The sequence below is a fragment of the Panthera tigris genome, chromosome B3, assembly GCF_018350195.1.
Source record: "Panthera tigris isolate Pti1 chromosome B3, P.tigris_Pti1_mat1.1, whole genome shotgun sequence".
In the NCBI taxonomy this organism is placed as follows: domain Eukaryota; kingdom Metazoa; phylum Chordata; class Mammalia; order Carnivora; family Felidae; genus Panthera; species Panthera tigris.
Genome location: NC_056665.1, coordinates 19,284,451 through 19,300,170, shown reverse-complemented (window position 1 = coordinate 19,300,170; position 15,720 = coordinate 19,284,451). Strand labels below are relative to the sequence as shown.

General features: G+C 52.6%; 1 protein-coding gene and 1 long non-coding RNA gene across 5 annotated transcripts in view; one reads left to right on the top strand and one right to left on the bottom strand.

Annotated features, from left to right (window-relative positions):
- The window catches only part of LRRK1 (leucine rich repeat kinase 1), a 148,997-nt gene that overhangs the window by 50,337 nt on the left and 82,940 nt on the right, over positions 1–15,720 (bottom strand). For all 4 annotated transcript variants that reach the window (XR_006218453.1, XM_042988215.1, XM_042988214.1 and 1 more), the window contains exons 11-20: positions 13,495–13,607; positions 12,333–12,409; positions 7,104–7,233; positions 6,323–6,435; positions 5,675–5,889; positions 3,459–3,623; positions 2,572–2,744; positions 1,412–1,532; positions 714–873; positions 50–326 (exon numbers count right to left, since the gene is read on the bottom strand). Coding sequence is in view for 3 of the 4 variants with exons in the window: in XM_042988215.1 (XP_042844149.1) it covers positions 50–326; positions 714–873; positions 1,412–1,532; positions 2,572–2,744; positions 3,459–3,623; positions 5,675–5,889; positions 6,323–6,435; positions 7,104–7,233; positions 12,333–12,409; positions 13,495–13,607 (1,544 nt within the window). In the remaining variant the exon portion in view is untranslated. The remainder of the gene's footprint in view (positions 1–49; positions 327–713; positions 874–1,411; positions 1,533–2,571; positions 2,745–3,458; positions 3,624–5,674; positions 5,890–6,322; positions 6,436–7,103; positions 7,234–12,332; positions 12,410–13,494; positions 13,608–15,720) is intronic.
- LOC122239402 lies at positions 3,204–4,730 on the top strand. Its single transcript, XR_006218455.1, has 2 exons — positions 3,204–3,245; positions 3,375–4,730. It is a non-coding gene; the product is annotated as an uncharacterized LOC122239402 (long non-coding RNA).

Here is a 15,720-nt window from a genome sequence, read left to right as displayed (position 1 = left end):
CAAGTCCTTCCTCTAGGGAGCAGTGCGGGCAGCCCGGCCGAGGGCTCACCTGTCGTTGGCCACCGGCAGGGCGATCTCGAACTTGGCCAGGAACTGGAAGTACTGCTCCTCTGTCTGCTGTGTGAAGCCGGTCCCCACCAGCAGCATCCTGAGGTCCTCGGCCCGGATCACCCCGTTCTTGGCCACTGAGCGGGAGCCCTTGATGTTGAAGATCCTCTGCAGACATTCGGACAGCCAAATGGGGTCGAGGAAGTAGAGGTTCCTCAGGCCGTGGCTGGTGTCTGGGAAGTGCAGCAGGGTGCCGGTCTCTATGAGGAAGCTGATGGCTGCCCAGGGAGGCGGGCGGGAGGAAGCAGCGTCAGACAAGGGGCGAAGGACTCTGGGGTGGCCTCATCCCGAGGGGCCCAGGCCACACGTTCTTCCTAGGAAAGCAACCAAGGCTCCCAAAACGCATGGCCCTTTAGCCGGGTCGGCCGCCCAGTCTCGTAAGTCTTGCCCACGTGCTAATCCGACGCGGCCAGCGGGGGAGCCCCCGGCCGTTGATCTCCACCTCTCATGGGTTCCAGTTTGGCACACTTGCCTGCTCCTGACAATTTTTTTTGTGGCCCCCGAATCACAAACACCTGAAGTGCTTTGCCAGCCATTCGTAGACACGCCTGTGCCGGTGGGAGTCCACCTGGGCCGCTGCGCCCGCCTCCCCGCCCCCCACTCACCGGACTGCAGGTCCTCATAGTCTTTGATGTCGTTGTCTGGTGTCTGCTCCACCAGCTGCTCCAGCTGCCTGTCCGTCAGGTACTGCACGTCGTCGCTCAGGCTTCGGCGCTGCTGCTCGGCCAGCACTGCCTCCTGGAGGCTCAGGTAGCTCCTGGGGATCTGGGGGGGGCGGGGACAGGTGGGTGGCTGGGTCCCCAGGTCCCCAGCCCTGCCTGCCAGCCCCTGAGGCCCAGCAGGTGAACTTCTTCTTCTTTTTTTTAATGTTTATTTATTTGCAAAGAGAGAGAGAGAGAGCACAAGCAGGGGAGGGGCAGAGAGAGAGAGAGATAGATAGGGAGAGAGAGAGAGAGAGAGAGGGAGGGAGGGAATCCCAAGCAGGCTCCACACTGCCAGCGCAGAGCCCGCCGAGGGGCTTGAACTCACAAACCGTGAGATCACGGCCTGAGCCGACATCAAGAGTCGGACGCTTAACCGACTGAGCCACCCAGGTGTCCCCCGGGTAGGTGAACCTCTCCCCTCACTGCCCCATCCCCTTGCCTCCCTCCCCCCCCCGCCTCCCGAAAACGGTTCTTGTGTTGGGACCACCGCGCCTGAGGACCCAGCATACTTGTTTGACAGCAGGGAGGGAGGGAAGTTTGGGTTCCCAAGGCAATGGGAGCAGTCCCTCTGGTTCCGGTCAGAAGCGCCGGGTACCCACCAGCCTCCCCGCGAGTCTCTGGCAGCCTATGGTGCTGCCCACATCCTTCATGTTGCACGTGACGTGGAAGATCAGCTGCCGTAGCCCTTCCTGGCCTTCCAGACTCTTGCAGGAGAGCTCGCTGCGAGTGTAACACAGAAGGCAATCACTCATCACACATCTTCCCTCTGACAAGCCCTGTAGTGTCTCTGTTTCCCCAGGTTTTGTCCCTAATGCTGGCAAGTCAAGGGAGCTCGTGAGAGGTGGGCACGGACAAATGTATCCAGGTCTCACTAGGAGCAACGCAGTATGTGTTCTGAGTGCGCCCGTTTTACAGAGGAGGAAGGTGACACCTTGCACACGGGTGCAAGGTGACCTCCAAGCTGGAAAGGAGCAGACTTGGGGTGGACCCAGGTGTCTGGCTCAGAGCCAGCGCTCCTATTGTCACAGGACTCAGGGGTGTTCTCAAGGACACACGAAGAATTCCGGAAATTCTGCGTCAGGATCTGCCAGATCCCGCATTCTGAGCGGGGCAGAAGTGGCCCCAGGCTGTCACCTGCACCCAGGTCCGCGGCACTGCACCCAGAGTGAGGGAAGCTGAGAGCCACCGGCACGGCTGTAGTAACACACACTTGATTCCTCTGAGAGAACGCTTACTTCACTCGTTCGGCTTGTTTTACCATCTGTGAAGTGGGCACAACGGTCCCTGTACCCCACGGGGCTGTCGTGAGTCCAAGCTCAGAAGGTGAGAGAAGTGACAAGCCCAGGGCACCAGTTCCATTGGCACTGGCCCAGACCGCTCAGCCCCAATGCAAGGACCAAGACTGCCCGTGGGGTCTGTCCTTGGTCAGGGATCAGCAAATGTGATGCGTGGTGCACGAGCTCAAATCTCCTGGTCCCGTGGGGGCCATGCACACTCAGCACTGGCCCCGGGGAAGGAGGGGACCAGGAAAGAAGCGTGGAGAGGGTGTGCCCAGGCTCTGCCCTGCCACTCCTCTAGCGGCTCCTTGCCCTCCCCAGGGCCGAGTTGCTCCGGGGGCTGAGCCCGGAAGGGGCCCCCGAGGAGCCCAGTCCCCGGCTCGGGGAGCCCTCTGCAGGCGGATCCCAGTGTCCCCGGGAAAGATGGACACCGGAGGGAGCAGCAGCCTCAGGCACAAGGTAGGAGCAAGCAGGACACTCACTGTAAGTGTTTGAAGGTGATGTCCGGGAAGCCTGTGGCCCTGGACCCGGAGGGCGAACGGCACAACGCCAGCACGTAGGCGCGCAGGGTTGCGATTCTCTCCACTCGGAATTTGGTTTCGATTAAGTCCAGGTGTGTTCCAACCACCAGCACCACAGCGTTGGGGGCCTTGGCCTGCCAGAGAGAACCCCGTGGCTGAGCATCGGGGCACTGGGAAACAGCTCCCAGGTGCCCCGCACTCCTCTCTGCAAAACCTGTTTGGCCCTGAGGGGTTCCGTGAGGCACCCCGGAGGGTCTGGATTTCTGATCCCTGCAGCCAGCACGTCAGCTCCCTGGGGCAGTGGCCTGAATCCAGGCTCTCATCACCTCTGCTCGTGAGAGGGGAGTTCTGTTTTCCTTTTGGGTCCAAGGGTGGGGGGCTCTTAAATTTAAGGTAGAAGAAAATTACAAGAGCACCACCAACAATCTGGCTGAGGAGGGTTTTTCACTTTTCTTTTTCTTTTTAGAGAGTGAGAGAGAGAGCATGAGCAGGGGAGGCGCAGAGAGAGACGGAGAGAATCCCAAGCAGGCTCCACGCTCAGCAGAGAGCCTGATGCAGGGTTCAATCTCACGACCATGAGATCGTGACCTGAGCTGAAATCAAGAGTCGGGTGCTTAGCCGACTGAACCACCCAGGTGCCCCTGGCTCAGGATGGTTGTTAAGTGTTTCACTGTGACCTAGGATCCTGGGTCCTCCGAAAACCAGCCCAAACGCAAAGTGTTTCTCCCTGACCATTTCTTTTCTGTTCTCTTTTTTTTCCTCAGTGAAGGGGGATGCTTCAGAGAAGTGGCAGACCCCTGTGACACTCTGAGGACTGGCAACCGCAGGGCTGGCTGGCATCTCCTCACCTCGATGTTGAGCAGCCAGAACTGGAGGTTGGCCACGGCCTCCTCCCCCAGTGCTAGGTTCCAGACCACCACATACAGGGCCTTGTCTGTGAAGAAGCACTGATTGACAGTGGCCATGCTGGCGGGGCCACCGATGTCCCAGACGGTGAATTCCACAGACTCAACCTGCTTGAGCAACAAGGGCAGCGACAGGAGGCATTTAGGAACCAAGGCTGTACAGTTATCGGGATAACTGATCACTTCAGATGCTGGGATTGGGGCCTAAAAATGGCCCAGCAGTGGAAGGGCTTTGCCCATCCTGCTGTTCGTCTCAGGAAGCAAGTGACCCAAGGGAGGGAAAGGGGCCCAGCAGTGCGGAGGTGGACTTCTGGAAGCATCTATCTACCCCTGACAGATTCGGGGGTAGGAGGGAGGGCAGGCCTTCCTGGATGGCTGGCTCCCGTTCGCGTCCACCTGTATCTGCCAAACACTGGGGGCTCTGTCCTGCCTCTGCAGATTGAACTCTGCAGACAGTTAGGAGACATCCTGCTGGAGGGAACCCCGGTGCTGACGTCAGCGCCCACGCCAAGGCTTAACCTCCATCTGTGCAAGGGCGAGGCCAAGGAGACGGGCCTCCGGCCTCCGGACTTGAGTAGGCCAGAGGGCGGCGCCCACCAAGGATGATGGGAAACTTCCCCGACGTGGGAATCAAACAAAAGATTAGCTGTAGTGCTGCCGGGAAAGACTGTGTAAACGGTGGTTTCTCTATCGTTCTATGAGCTAAGAGTCTGGCCCCACCAGCTAAGATTGCAGTTTTCTGTAGCAAAGAATCATTTCCAAGATGCTGCATTTTGGCCTCCAAGACAAGGCGTGCTGACCTGCTTTTGCAAAGAAATGAAAACGGGCAGCTGTTCTAAACTGGCAGAAGGCCCAGACACACAGGGCGTTACGGGGCTCGGCGTCTGAAACATCAGGTGGTTGTCCTTCCACTAAAGGAGGGGAAATGATAATAACGGCAGAAAGGAAGTAGGGGCCAAAGGACAGGAAAAATGGAAACTGCAATTCACCCCCCAGACGTCAGACAATCATTTGCTAAAGAATAGCTGGGAGAAAGTGATATTGAGTAGTTTTGCTTAAAAAACCAGGAGAGAATCCAGAGATCCTGGGGGCTTTAGAGAACCTTTGGACACGGGGTAGTTAGATTCACTCCTGGGGCCTTTTGGGGGGTTGTGGTGGGGCTGGTATTATTTGACTGTTATGGCATTAAAAGGCGGGGCTCTGCCCTTTAGAGGACCGGTTTCTGAGTCCGCTAAAATGTACAGCCTAAATGCCTAACGACCCGAACCGGAATTTCCTACCTGGAAAGTGATTTTGTAAAAAAGATCCTGCAACAAGACATTGTTGTCTCTAGTTGGCACTGTGCTGGGGGCTGGGGCTGGGGGAGGGGGCGGGTAAACCATGCAGCCTCTGGCCCCAACGCCCCTTGGTTTTCCCCGAACAGCCTCCCTGCACCTGGGTCCCTGTGTGGTTCTGTGTGCCTACAAATACTGCGACAGGTAAGGGAGGCATTCCAGGGGTGTGTTCTCCCCTGAGCTGTTGCTCCCAGCGTTCTATATTCTGGGATATTCTACCCCTGCATTCCTCTACAGGCTCTCTTCTCTGATTCCAGTGCGAGGCAAGTTTCATTTTCCTTTGTCTCACGCTGAACGCAAAACAAGATGATTAACAGGTTCACCACATAGGGGCTTGAAAACCAGACTTTTCGGAACTTGGGGTGGAAGCAGGTGTTAGGCAGGACAGTGCATTCATTCCAGGGGGTGGGTTCTCAGCCTCCCCGCGAGGGGCAGGTGCTGCTGGGTCTCACTGTCTATGGTAGCAGTTTGCTCTCAGCTCTGGGGGACAGCTACCCCAGACCATTTGAATTGTAATCCTTAGAGCCAGGAAGGGCAGAGCCTGGCCACTGCTGCCTTCAAAAGCTCATCAAAGAAATCTAACGGACGGCCAAACCACTGGCCCGAAGCCTCAACTTAACCGTAACAGAACTATGAAGTCATATTAAGAAATTATTCACTGGCCCTTAGCAGGAACTTTGAAACAGCACACAGCGGCCCCTGTAAATATCCTGGGCCCCAGACACCAGGCTGTGAAAATCCCAGGCTCTCTGGAGAGGAGACAGAAGGTGCCAGGGAAAACTCCCTCCCACCCATGGGGGACTCTGCACACCGAACATCCTTGACCTTGGCTCTCGAGCCAGCTGGCCTCTGGAGCTCCCACTTGGTGGTCCTGATGGTGGCCTCGCTGTGCACCACCTGGGGGGCCCTCCCCGTCTGTAAGATCTCCAGGAGGGTGGACTTGCCCTGGCGCGGAGGACCCACGATGATCATTTTCATCAGCTTGCACTTCTCTGCTTTCCGCAGCTGAGCGCGCAGGTAAGACAACATCGCTTTGGGGCCTATGCAAAATCACAGAGCGGGGAAAGTAGACACTGTGGACGTATAGACAAGAACATGCTCATGGCCCTTGGGAAACAACATCCTGTCTTGAAGGAACACTTTGCACATGTTCTAATGGGGCAAGTTGAGAGCAGTATTGGGTTTGATGGGGAAAAGGTGTGATACTAATCATCCCAAAAGTGGAGTCCAAAAGTCAAGGGCGTCCAGACAAAATCCTTCCTGCCCACAGAACCAAAGATACTTTTATCATGTGGTCAATCGCAATACCACGGTGCCCAGCAACTATCACTTTCTGGGTAATTTTACAGCACCTTCCCAACCATGGGAGCCCGCAGTTGGGCTCCATGGGACACCCAGCAGCTTCCACCCCAAGGTCCTTAACAAGTGGACTTGAGTCATTTTTCCCAGGGGGCGGTGCTGAGGAAGCCCTACCTTCCTTTCTGATCTCCGTGGGCACGTTGCTGATGTTCAGGTCTTCAATGTCCAACTGCCAAAGGTTGCCCAGCTGCCCCAGCTCAGGAGGGAGTTCTCGGAGGCCAGGATTGCTGAGGGCACACACACACACACACACACACACACACCGTGGGAGAACACACACATGTGCACACACACACACACAGCAGCCTGTCAGCCTCTGGGGCCCACACCCCAAGCCTGACATCATGGGCCCCTGCTTTCTCACCTCCCATTTATATAGTAATTCCAAAGCCTTTCTCCCTGGGAAGCCAGCAGTACAAATGGGAGCCCTGTCTTCTGCAAAGCCCTGTGGCTTAGAACTGGATTTCCACCCCCAACGTCCACCTCTCTTCTATGTATTACGATGATCCATAAAGATTACTAGTATCTCTTCTCAAAAAGGCAACATAACCTGAACTTTTTTTTTTCATATTTTCATTGTTTTGCACACTGTCTGAACCCCCCCAGCAGTGCCTGGCAGTAGGTATCCAGTAAATGGAAGGATGAAGGAGCACTCCTTTCATTACGACTGAGTCAAGTAGCAAATGATGCATCATGGCGTCACTTGCCAGCCTTCCCCCCACCCTCACCCCCCACCCCGACTCTTTGACTAAGCCCGGTTCTCAAAGTCCGCCTGCTGCTTCCTGGTACATAGATGGCTTCTCTTTCCCCGTGTCTGTGTCCTCAGATGGGTTACAGGACACTCTGCCTCCCCGGGCCAGAAGGGCCAGTGTGGCTGCTCTGGCTGGGTACTCACTTTCCCAAGTAGAGTTCTGATAAGTTCTTCAGTAGGCAAACCGAGGGAGGGACTGCATCCAGATGATTGTCGTTCAGACAAAGGACCTCCAAAGACTCACTTAGGAAGGCCGGAAATTCCAGCACACCGGCTGCAAAGAAATGGCAAAGCAGACTGGATATTTGCAGATAATTCTGGACCGTCACAGCCTGGAGGCCAGGTGGCCATACAAAATGCTGCATCCTCTGGAGGGTATTTTGGGCAAGGCAATCTGAATGAGGTGCCCATCTGACTGCCCCAGGGATTCTAATTCGAGGGAATGGTCCTACAGATGCCCTTGTCCGTGTGGCAAAGATGCAAAGACAGGACACTCGATGGCACACTGTTTGTAACAGCAAAGACAAAAGATGGCTTACATGTCTGCCCCAAAGGGGGGTAGCTAATGAATAATAGGATAGTATTCAACTATTACAAAGCATGGGGCAGGTTTACACGTGCGGGTATGAAGTGATACTCACGAGCTATTGGTGAACTGAAAAGCAAGGAGGTGGCATCAGGCATCTAGAAGGCTTAACTTGTGACCCACCAAAACGTGTGCAGGCATGTGAGCAAACACACACTCATGCATTTACATGAATGTGTTACATGTATGTGCGGTATATGCACATGGATATGCTATCTGATGCTGTTTATGTGCACACTACACAGGCACACAGGTATATAAGTGTGCTATATGATATTATAGGCGTATGCACACACACCACCCATGTGCGTGCATTTTACGTGCTGCTATAGGCATGTGGATACACACAGGCACGTATGCACGTACGTGTTCTACAAGTATGTTAGACAAACATATCCGTTACCAGAGACACAGCAAATTCCGTGGTTGTCTCTGGGGAAGGGGATGACTAGGAGGCTGGCTATTCATTCCATACCTTCAGCACTGTTCAAAAATTCTGTTTACTGAGGACATGAATTACCTCTCCAGTTAAGAAAGAGCCAGGCAACTAGAAAATAATACGATGGGCTCAGTTTTTAGGCTTCCTAAGATGGCATTCTCTGAAAAAGTAGCCAGCTCTCTAGTATTTCAGTGATTTCATTAATTAGGCTAATTAGGAGATTCCCATTAAACTCATGTCACCTGTGCTCTTTCCAGGGGCACCGGAGGGTGGGGGCGGAGAAAGACCGTGGCAGGGAGCTTGTGCTTGCACTCTGATGGGGATGAGAGGCTTAGGTTTCTAGCAGAATCTCTGAAGTGCCTTATCCTCCCTGGTCAGGCACAGAGGGGGGCAGGACTGCAGGCCCCCAAGGGTCCCTTTCAGCTCCAGCTCTGAGAACTCAAGATAAAAGACTGGCCCAAAGCCCTCTTCTCCGGCCCTCTGCCAGCCAAGCGAGATAGAGAAGTTGGGATTCTTTTGTTGGGCCGAGCGACTTTCCGCTGTCCTTGATCACAACTTCCTCCCTGTCCTCTGGCTCTCCTCCACACATGTAGCCGAGGTATCAATGCTAATGGGGGTAACCTGGCATCAGAGAATGTTCCGGGAGAGACGATAACAGAATACTGAAAGCAGCGCCCGGAAAACCGATCCAGCTAGCAGCCACAGGGAGGGGACTCAGTGAAGGGGCTCCTTTAGAAACAAAGGTGTAACACGCTTTCTAAAAAAAATGGATTTGGACATAGGAAGATGCTCAAAAGGACTTTCTTTTTTTCCCCCCAGTGAAAAAGAATGATCAACTTCAACCTGCCGCAACACACACTGAAAACACACGCACAATAAGAAAGGCTCCCTTTCTACCCTGAGAACGTTCTCAACACCTGGCCTCTGCGCATCTCGATTTTCCAGTTTGACCTTGGTGTTTATGAAGCCTCTCTAAGTAACGGACGGAGGGAACAAGCAATTACCACTGCAAACAGAGACAGCACCTGTCACAGAGTTCTTGGCCCGGTGCAGAAACTATGGAAACGGGGCTGCGCGAGCACAGCTCGAGGTATTTATGAACTGTAATTATTTATTCATAAGTAATTTATGACTCTGCTGGTCTGAATTTTACCGTAAAAACGGCTGTCCAAATTATTTTTGGACAAGGCCGCCACACAAACATGACTACTTGAACGTACATAAATCTCCTCGGAATTCTACTCTCCTTCTGCAAATAAGTTATCTTTTATAGATAATTCCTCACCCAAGGATCAACAGCCCTGAGAGAATCGCCCCACCGAGGGAGAATTTGCAATCCCAGGTGTGGGCCTCAACTCACGAGGCGAAAGTTAGGAACTCAAGCGGACTTTGTCGTGTGCTGATGCCTCGGCCCACCTCTGCCAGGGAAACTGCCAAGCCGTGTGGCCCCCCTCACTTCGCTCCCCAGACAGGCTCCTGAGGGGCCACCAGCAAGGTCATTTTCCAGAACGGTGCACGCTCCAGTTACGCTGCTCATGCGTGCCTTTGGCCTTGCGCTCTGGTAGCCTCATGAGGGAGTGTCTGGTCCCGCTCAGCGTTGGGCCCACCTCCGTCTGCGAGGCCTACATTTCTAAACCGGAGACACCTTTCTAATCCACTCATGAAGTACGAGGCTCAACCTGCAGCAATGGAAACATGACTGAGATCCACCTCCACTACACTTCTCGTGTGTTATCATCCCGTTTGGGCATCGACAAGAAGAAAGGGTGTGTTTCTCTTTCCTTCCAAGTGAAATCCTTATGTCTGGACTCAATTTCCAAAGTCCCAAGGCCCTTCATTTTATTTTTATTTTTTTTAATTTTTTTTTTAACGTTTATTTATTTTTGAGACAGGGAGAGACAGCATGAATGGGGGAGGGTCAGAGAGAGAGGGAGACGCAGAATGTGAAGCAGGCTCCAGGCTCTGAGCTGTCAGCACAGAGCCTGATGCGGGGCTTGAACTCACGGACCGCGAGATCATGACCTGAGCCGAAGTCGGATGCTTAACCGACTGAGCCACCCAGCCGCCCCAAGGCCCTTCATTTTAAAAAGGACCGGTTATGAGGGGCGCCTGAGTGGCTCAGTCGATTGAGCGTCTGACTTCCGCTCAGGTCATGATCTCATGGTTTGTGAGTTCAAGCCCCGCGTCAGGCTCTGTGCTGACGGCTTGGAGCCTGGAGCCTGCTTCAGATTCTGTCTCTCTCTCTCTCTCTCTCTCTCTCTCTCGGCCCCTCCCCCACTTGCACTCTGTCTTTCAAAAATGAATAAAACGTTAAAAATTTTTTTTAAAAAAGGACCGGTTATGAAATTCCTAATTGTGTGTCCCCAGTAGTTGGTTCGAGGCCTCATCATTTGTTACAGGGGCCATTTGGACTTCCTTTTCTGCAAACTGTTTATATCCATTGCCCTCCCCTGTTTTTTTTTTTTTTTTTTTTGTCCTATTGGTTTGTCTTTACAAGCAAAAACAATTTGTAAGCAGTCTTTGTATATTAGGACTTAAGCCAGTTTATGTTGCAACAATTTGTGTTGCAAACATTTCTTGTCTGTTTGCATTTTGACTTGGTTTATGATGCCTTTTACTGAACAAAGCTTTCATATTTCTACAAAGCCCAAGATTTTGGTCCTTTTCTAAAGACTTCTGGGTTTTCCGCCTAGTTTTTAAAGGTCTTCTCCACTCCCAGATTATACATATATTCTCTTAAATGCTTCTTGTTTTCTTTTTCTTTTATATGTAAATCTGAAATCCACATGGAAATTTTTGTAGTTGATATAAGGAAGGGACCCCAGCCTTGTGATTTTTCCCCTTCCAACTGGACAGGCAGTTACACCACAGTATTTATTAAAACAATAAAACATTTTTTCCCTACCAAATTGAAATTCCACCTTTGTCATATACTGAATTCCTATATTTACTTAGGTCTGTTCCACTGCTGACATGTTACTTTTTCAATCATATGTAAACACACACACTCATACGTGACTGCTATATACGCATATATCCATATATATACTGAACATATCAGTTCATCAAAAGGCGTAACAGGTGAACAGACCATTTGGGTCATGCCTGCAATATGTCTTAGCCTCTGGCATTTCTCGTCCCCATCTTACACCATCTGTACTGAAAGAGCACTTGCCAACATAAATCGAGCCAAAGAAGAACATTATGTTACATTTCAAATGACCTAAATATTGGTTCCGGTTCTACGGGACAGCATCCTGAGGGATATTTCTGTGACCCCTGCTGGGTTTAGAAGTCTTAGTTTTCAGGTTAAAAAGAAAAGGGCCAGCTGAATAGCTCCAGGGACAGGTTCACACCTGCCCCCATACCTCACAGAAGACAAAATGAAACCAGAAAAATTTGTTTTCCTGGAATATTGTCTGCTGAACTGGCCTGGTTTTAAGACCAGTAAAAATACTCTAAGAAAAGTTCTGTTTCTGATGAATTTGGGGGAAGACCCTAAGCCCCCCACAGAGTGTCAGGCTGGCCAGGATAGCATGCGGGGGTGGGGGTGGGGTGACTGTGTGCCCACGTGGACTTCCCGTGGATGCTACGGTGTGGCAGTAAGGACTTCACAGTGCTGCCCTTCCCAACCTCGGGGCTGGAGTGCCACAGTGCTGGGCTGAAAGCTGGTTGTCACCAAGCAGCCGTGTGACCTGGGCATATCAGCCAGGTGCTACAGACTGAACTGTCTTCCTCCCTTCATATGTTGAAGCCCTAACACCCAGAGTGATGACACTTGGAGTTGGAGCCTTTGGGAGGTAATTAGGTTTAGATGAGGTCATGAAGGTAGGGTCCCACGATGGGATTAGTACCCTCACAAGAAGAGACACCGGTGGGCTCGGTCTGTCAGTTGGTCTTTGTGAGAACACAGCAAGAAGGCTCTCACAAGGAGCTGACTGTGCTGGCACCCTGATCTCAGACTGCCAGCCTCCAGAACCGTAAGAACATAAATTTCCATTGTCTAAGCCGCCCAGTCTGTGATGCTTTGTTATGGAAGTTTGAGCTGAATGTAAGACGGTGGAAGCCTCAGTTTCCTCACCTGCAAAATGGGGAACCCCAATCCATACCTCATGCTGTGGGCTTTCAAGAAAGGCTCTAACACGTGCACCATATCTAGGGTGGTGCTCGCTCATGGCAGACCCACCCACACAGCAGCTACCAGTCTCATCGGACCGCAAGCAGGAGAGGGGACTTCAGGATACTTGCAGGCCAAACGGGGAGAGAAAAGCCCCATGCAAGGGCGACCCCCGGTGGTGGAGCAGGGAACACCCGCCCAGCTGTCTCCTGCCCGCACCGCCTTACACACCTGTCTCCGTCCCAGAACGCTGGCGCCCTCTGGTGGTGAAAAAGGAAATACGCTTTGTTTTAAGTCCGTCTTCATTTCTGCCGGGGCCAAAACCAAAAAAAGGTCAGATTTTGAGGAAAGCATGGCAAAGACATTACTCTTTTGCTGTGATTATACAACGCCAAGCCATGCAGAGATAAGGGAGAAAAGTCGATCAGCAGGATGTTTGGGCTCCCCTGCAGCTGCTATGTAAGCACCCATAGCCCCTGACCGCTAATTGCACTAGTGATGTTCACAAGTCTTTGGGGGAAAAAAATCTCTAAAGGAGGTGATCAAACACTGGCATGATCAATGATGATTTCCTTTCTTGAGCTTCTCCATTTGAGGCGATGTGAGCGTTTCTGTGCCTGGCAGGAAGGCCTTTTCCAGTGGCTCTTCCATATTACACATTCTCACAGGAGTGGGGGGCTCTCTTTGTGGGGTAAATTCTGCTAAGAAGTGGACTTCAGCAAATGAAATTGGGAGTCTGGTCTCCAGGGCCCCAAGGACCAGCTGTGCTCATCCTCAGATTTTCCTGTTTTATTAGAAGGCTTTGGGAGTGATTTTTATTCATTGGATGCTCATTTTGGCTAGTGATTGGCCAAAATTTTGGAACAGAATGACAGGTTAGGTGGACATGAGAAGAGTCTCCTGGAGCCTTTAAAACTTAGAGATGGCAGGACACTGTTTTGGGTGAGTTGTGCCTCTTTCTTCCAAATTATGTTTTGAAGTCCTAACCCCCAGGACCTCAGAATGTGACTGTATTTGGAGGCGGGGTCTTTAAAGAGGTGCACGAGTTACAATGAGGTCATACAAATGGACTCTGATCCAGTCTGACTGGTGTCCTTCTAAGAAAGTGGAGATTAGGACACAGGGAGACCATGCGAGACACAGGGAAAAGGTAGTTATATTCAGGCCAAGGGGAGAGGCCACAGGAGAAAGCAACCTTGCTGGCACCCTAATCTCAGACTCCCAGCCTCCAGAGCCATGAGGAAATAAAAGTCTGTTGTTTGAGCCCCCCAGACTGAGGTACTTTGTTATGGCGGCCCTAACACACCAAGGAAGGCACCAAGCCAAGGGTCGGCTTGACTGTGGTTACACGCACATTTTCGAGCTCGCCAGGGTAAGGAGACCCCATGCTTACTTGCCAAATTGGTTTCTGGAGAGATCCAGGGTTTTAAGTTGTCTACAGGTCCACTTATCTTGAGGTGGCAGCACCATGAGCTGGTTCCCCTGTAACCTCAGGAACATGAGGGCCTGGGAAGGAGAGAGACAGAGAGAGAGAGAGAGAGAGAGAGAGAGAGAGAGAGAGAGTCAAAGGTACCATCAAACACCAAAGGGAGCAGAAACTGAAGAGAAAGGTCATGTGCCTGACAAAATGCACAAATGATTGTAACGGATTCACTTTAGCAAAGATTCCAATAGTGTGGGGCTTCATAGTCTCTTAGAACTCGGAATTATATTGGGGCACCTGGGTGGCTCAGTCCAGCGTCCGACTCTTTTTTAATATTTTAACTTTATTTACTTATTTTGAGAGAGAGAGAGTGAGGGAGGGGCAGAGAGACAGGAAAACAGAGAGAGAGAATCCCAAGAAGGCTCAGGGCTGCCCGCACAGGGCTCAATGCCAAGCTCGAACTCACGAACCGTGAGATCATGACCCGCGCTGAAGTCAAGAGTCAGACGCTTAGGCGCCCTGAGTGTCCGACTCTTGATTTTGGCACAGATCATGATCTCATGGTTGTGGGATGGAGCCCCACAAAAAAAAAAAAAAAAAAAGAACTCATGAAATTGTATCAAATACAGCAAACGGGACAGTTTATACACTGTCCTTCCCTCCAGATCAATGGGAGGCAGTTCATTTCAGGCTGAAAGGAGTCCAAGTGCTTCTCAGCGCTGGGCCTTCTTAAGAGTAACAGTTACTTACGGCCCGTCCTGGGAACAGCAGCCGATGCTGAGGGTCCTGGAGGCCGAGGCATCACACCCCAGGGGAGGGGGCTGCTGCACAGTGCTGGGTCCCCCTGCCTCCCGTGACCTCCTCAGGTGATGCCCCTGGCAGGGGCAGGGTGGCAGGGACACAGAGGGTCATCTGCCCCAGCTGGGTGCCCTCTGCTGGCCAGGTGCCTGGCACCACCCGTGTGCCTGTGGTGCCCCCTGGTGACTACTCGGCCCTCGGCCCTCTGTCCACCCACCAGTCACAGAGGGGCACCAACTCTACCCTTGGACTTGTGACGTGTTTTACTTGGAAGTACAGGGGGCAGATTGTGACCTTTTTTTTTTTTTAGGTTTTTATGTTTTAAAGTATTTTTTAGTGTTTACTTTTGAGAGAGATTGAGAGACTGAGAGAGAGAGAGAGAGAGAGAGAGAGAGAGAGAGAAAAAGTACAAGCGGGGGAGGGGCAGAGAGAGAGGGAGTCACAGAATCCAAAGCAGGCTCCAGACTCTGGGCTGTCAGCACAGAGCCCGATGCGGGGCTTGAACTCATGAACTGCCAGACCATGACCTGAGCCAAAGTCAGACACTTAACTGACTGAGCCACCCAGGCACCCCATATTGTGACCTTTCTTGATGCCACCACTGGGGACACCGACTATCCTGTCCTCTACGTGGTGGCTTAGCAGTGTGAACAGGCTGCCTGCTTTGAACTCCTTACTCCATGCACTTGTCTCTTCCCTTGTCAAAGGGGGTCCACGCCACCCCCGCCATCACAACCAGCTTGTCACCGAAAGTTGTGCAGGGCCTCCCAGTACCCCCACTGGGAGGGGAAGACCGCAAGCAAACATGAATTCCCCCGGGGCCGAGCAGTAAGGTCCCAAACAGAGTTCTTTCCCTCCTGATTTGTGGCTTCTGGCCCCACTAGGAACCAGAAAAACGAGTCGGCAAGCTGCTGGTGGGAAGAAATGGACCCAGAGCTGGGGGCTGATACAGGCGATCTCCCCAAGGGCGGAGCTGGGGCGGTGGACTGAGTGTATGGCCTGGGGTCCCCCTGGGGGTAGCAGTGACTTCTGTCCCCATTGAAACATGCACACCTTGGGGCTTGAGACTCGATGCCCATCCTCCCTGAGAACACACAGATGCAAGGTGCCCTCCTGGCCCTTTTGGGGTCCCTGAACATGGGGGGAAGCTTCACTTTTCCCTGCAGGAGAACCTGTGGGGGCCCAGGTAGCTGGTGCGGCAGGACTGAGGGCCGAGGCCTGTGCCCTCTTCCCGGGGCTGCCCTGATGCCTTCCGGCAACACTCATCAGCCCCAATCTGGGGCAGGACCCAGAGCCAAGGGATGAATATGATCTGTGCTCTAGGCCTTTAGGGGCTCCCATTCGAGTGGGGGGAACAGGTCTGCATATACCCCAAGATAAGAAAGCAGCCCGTGTTGG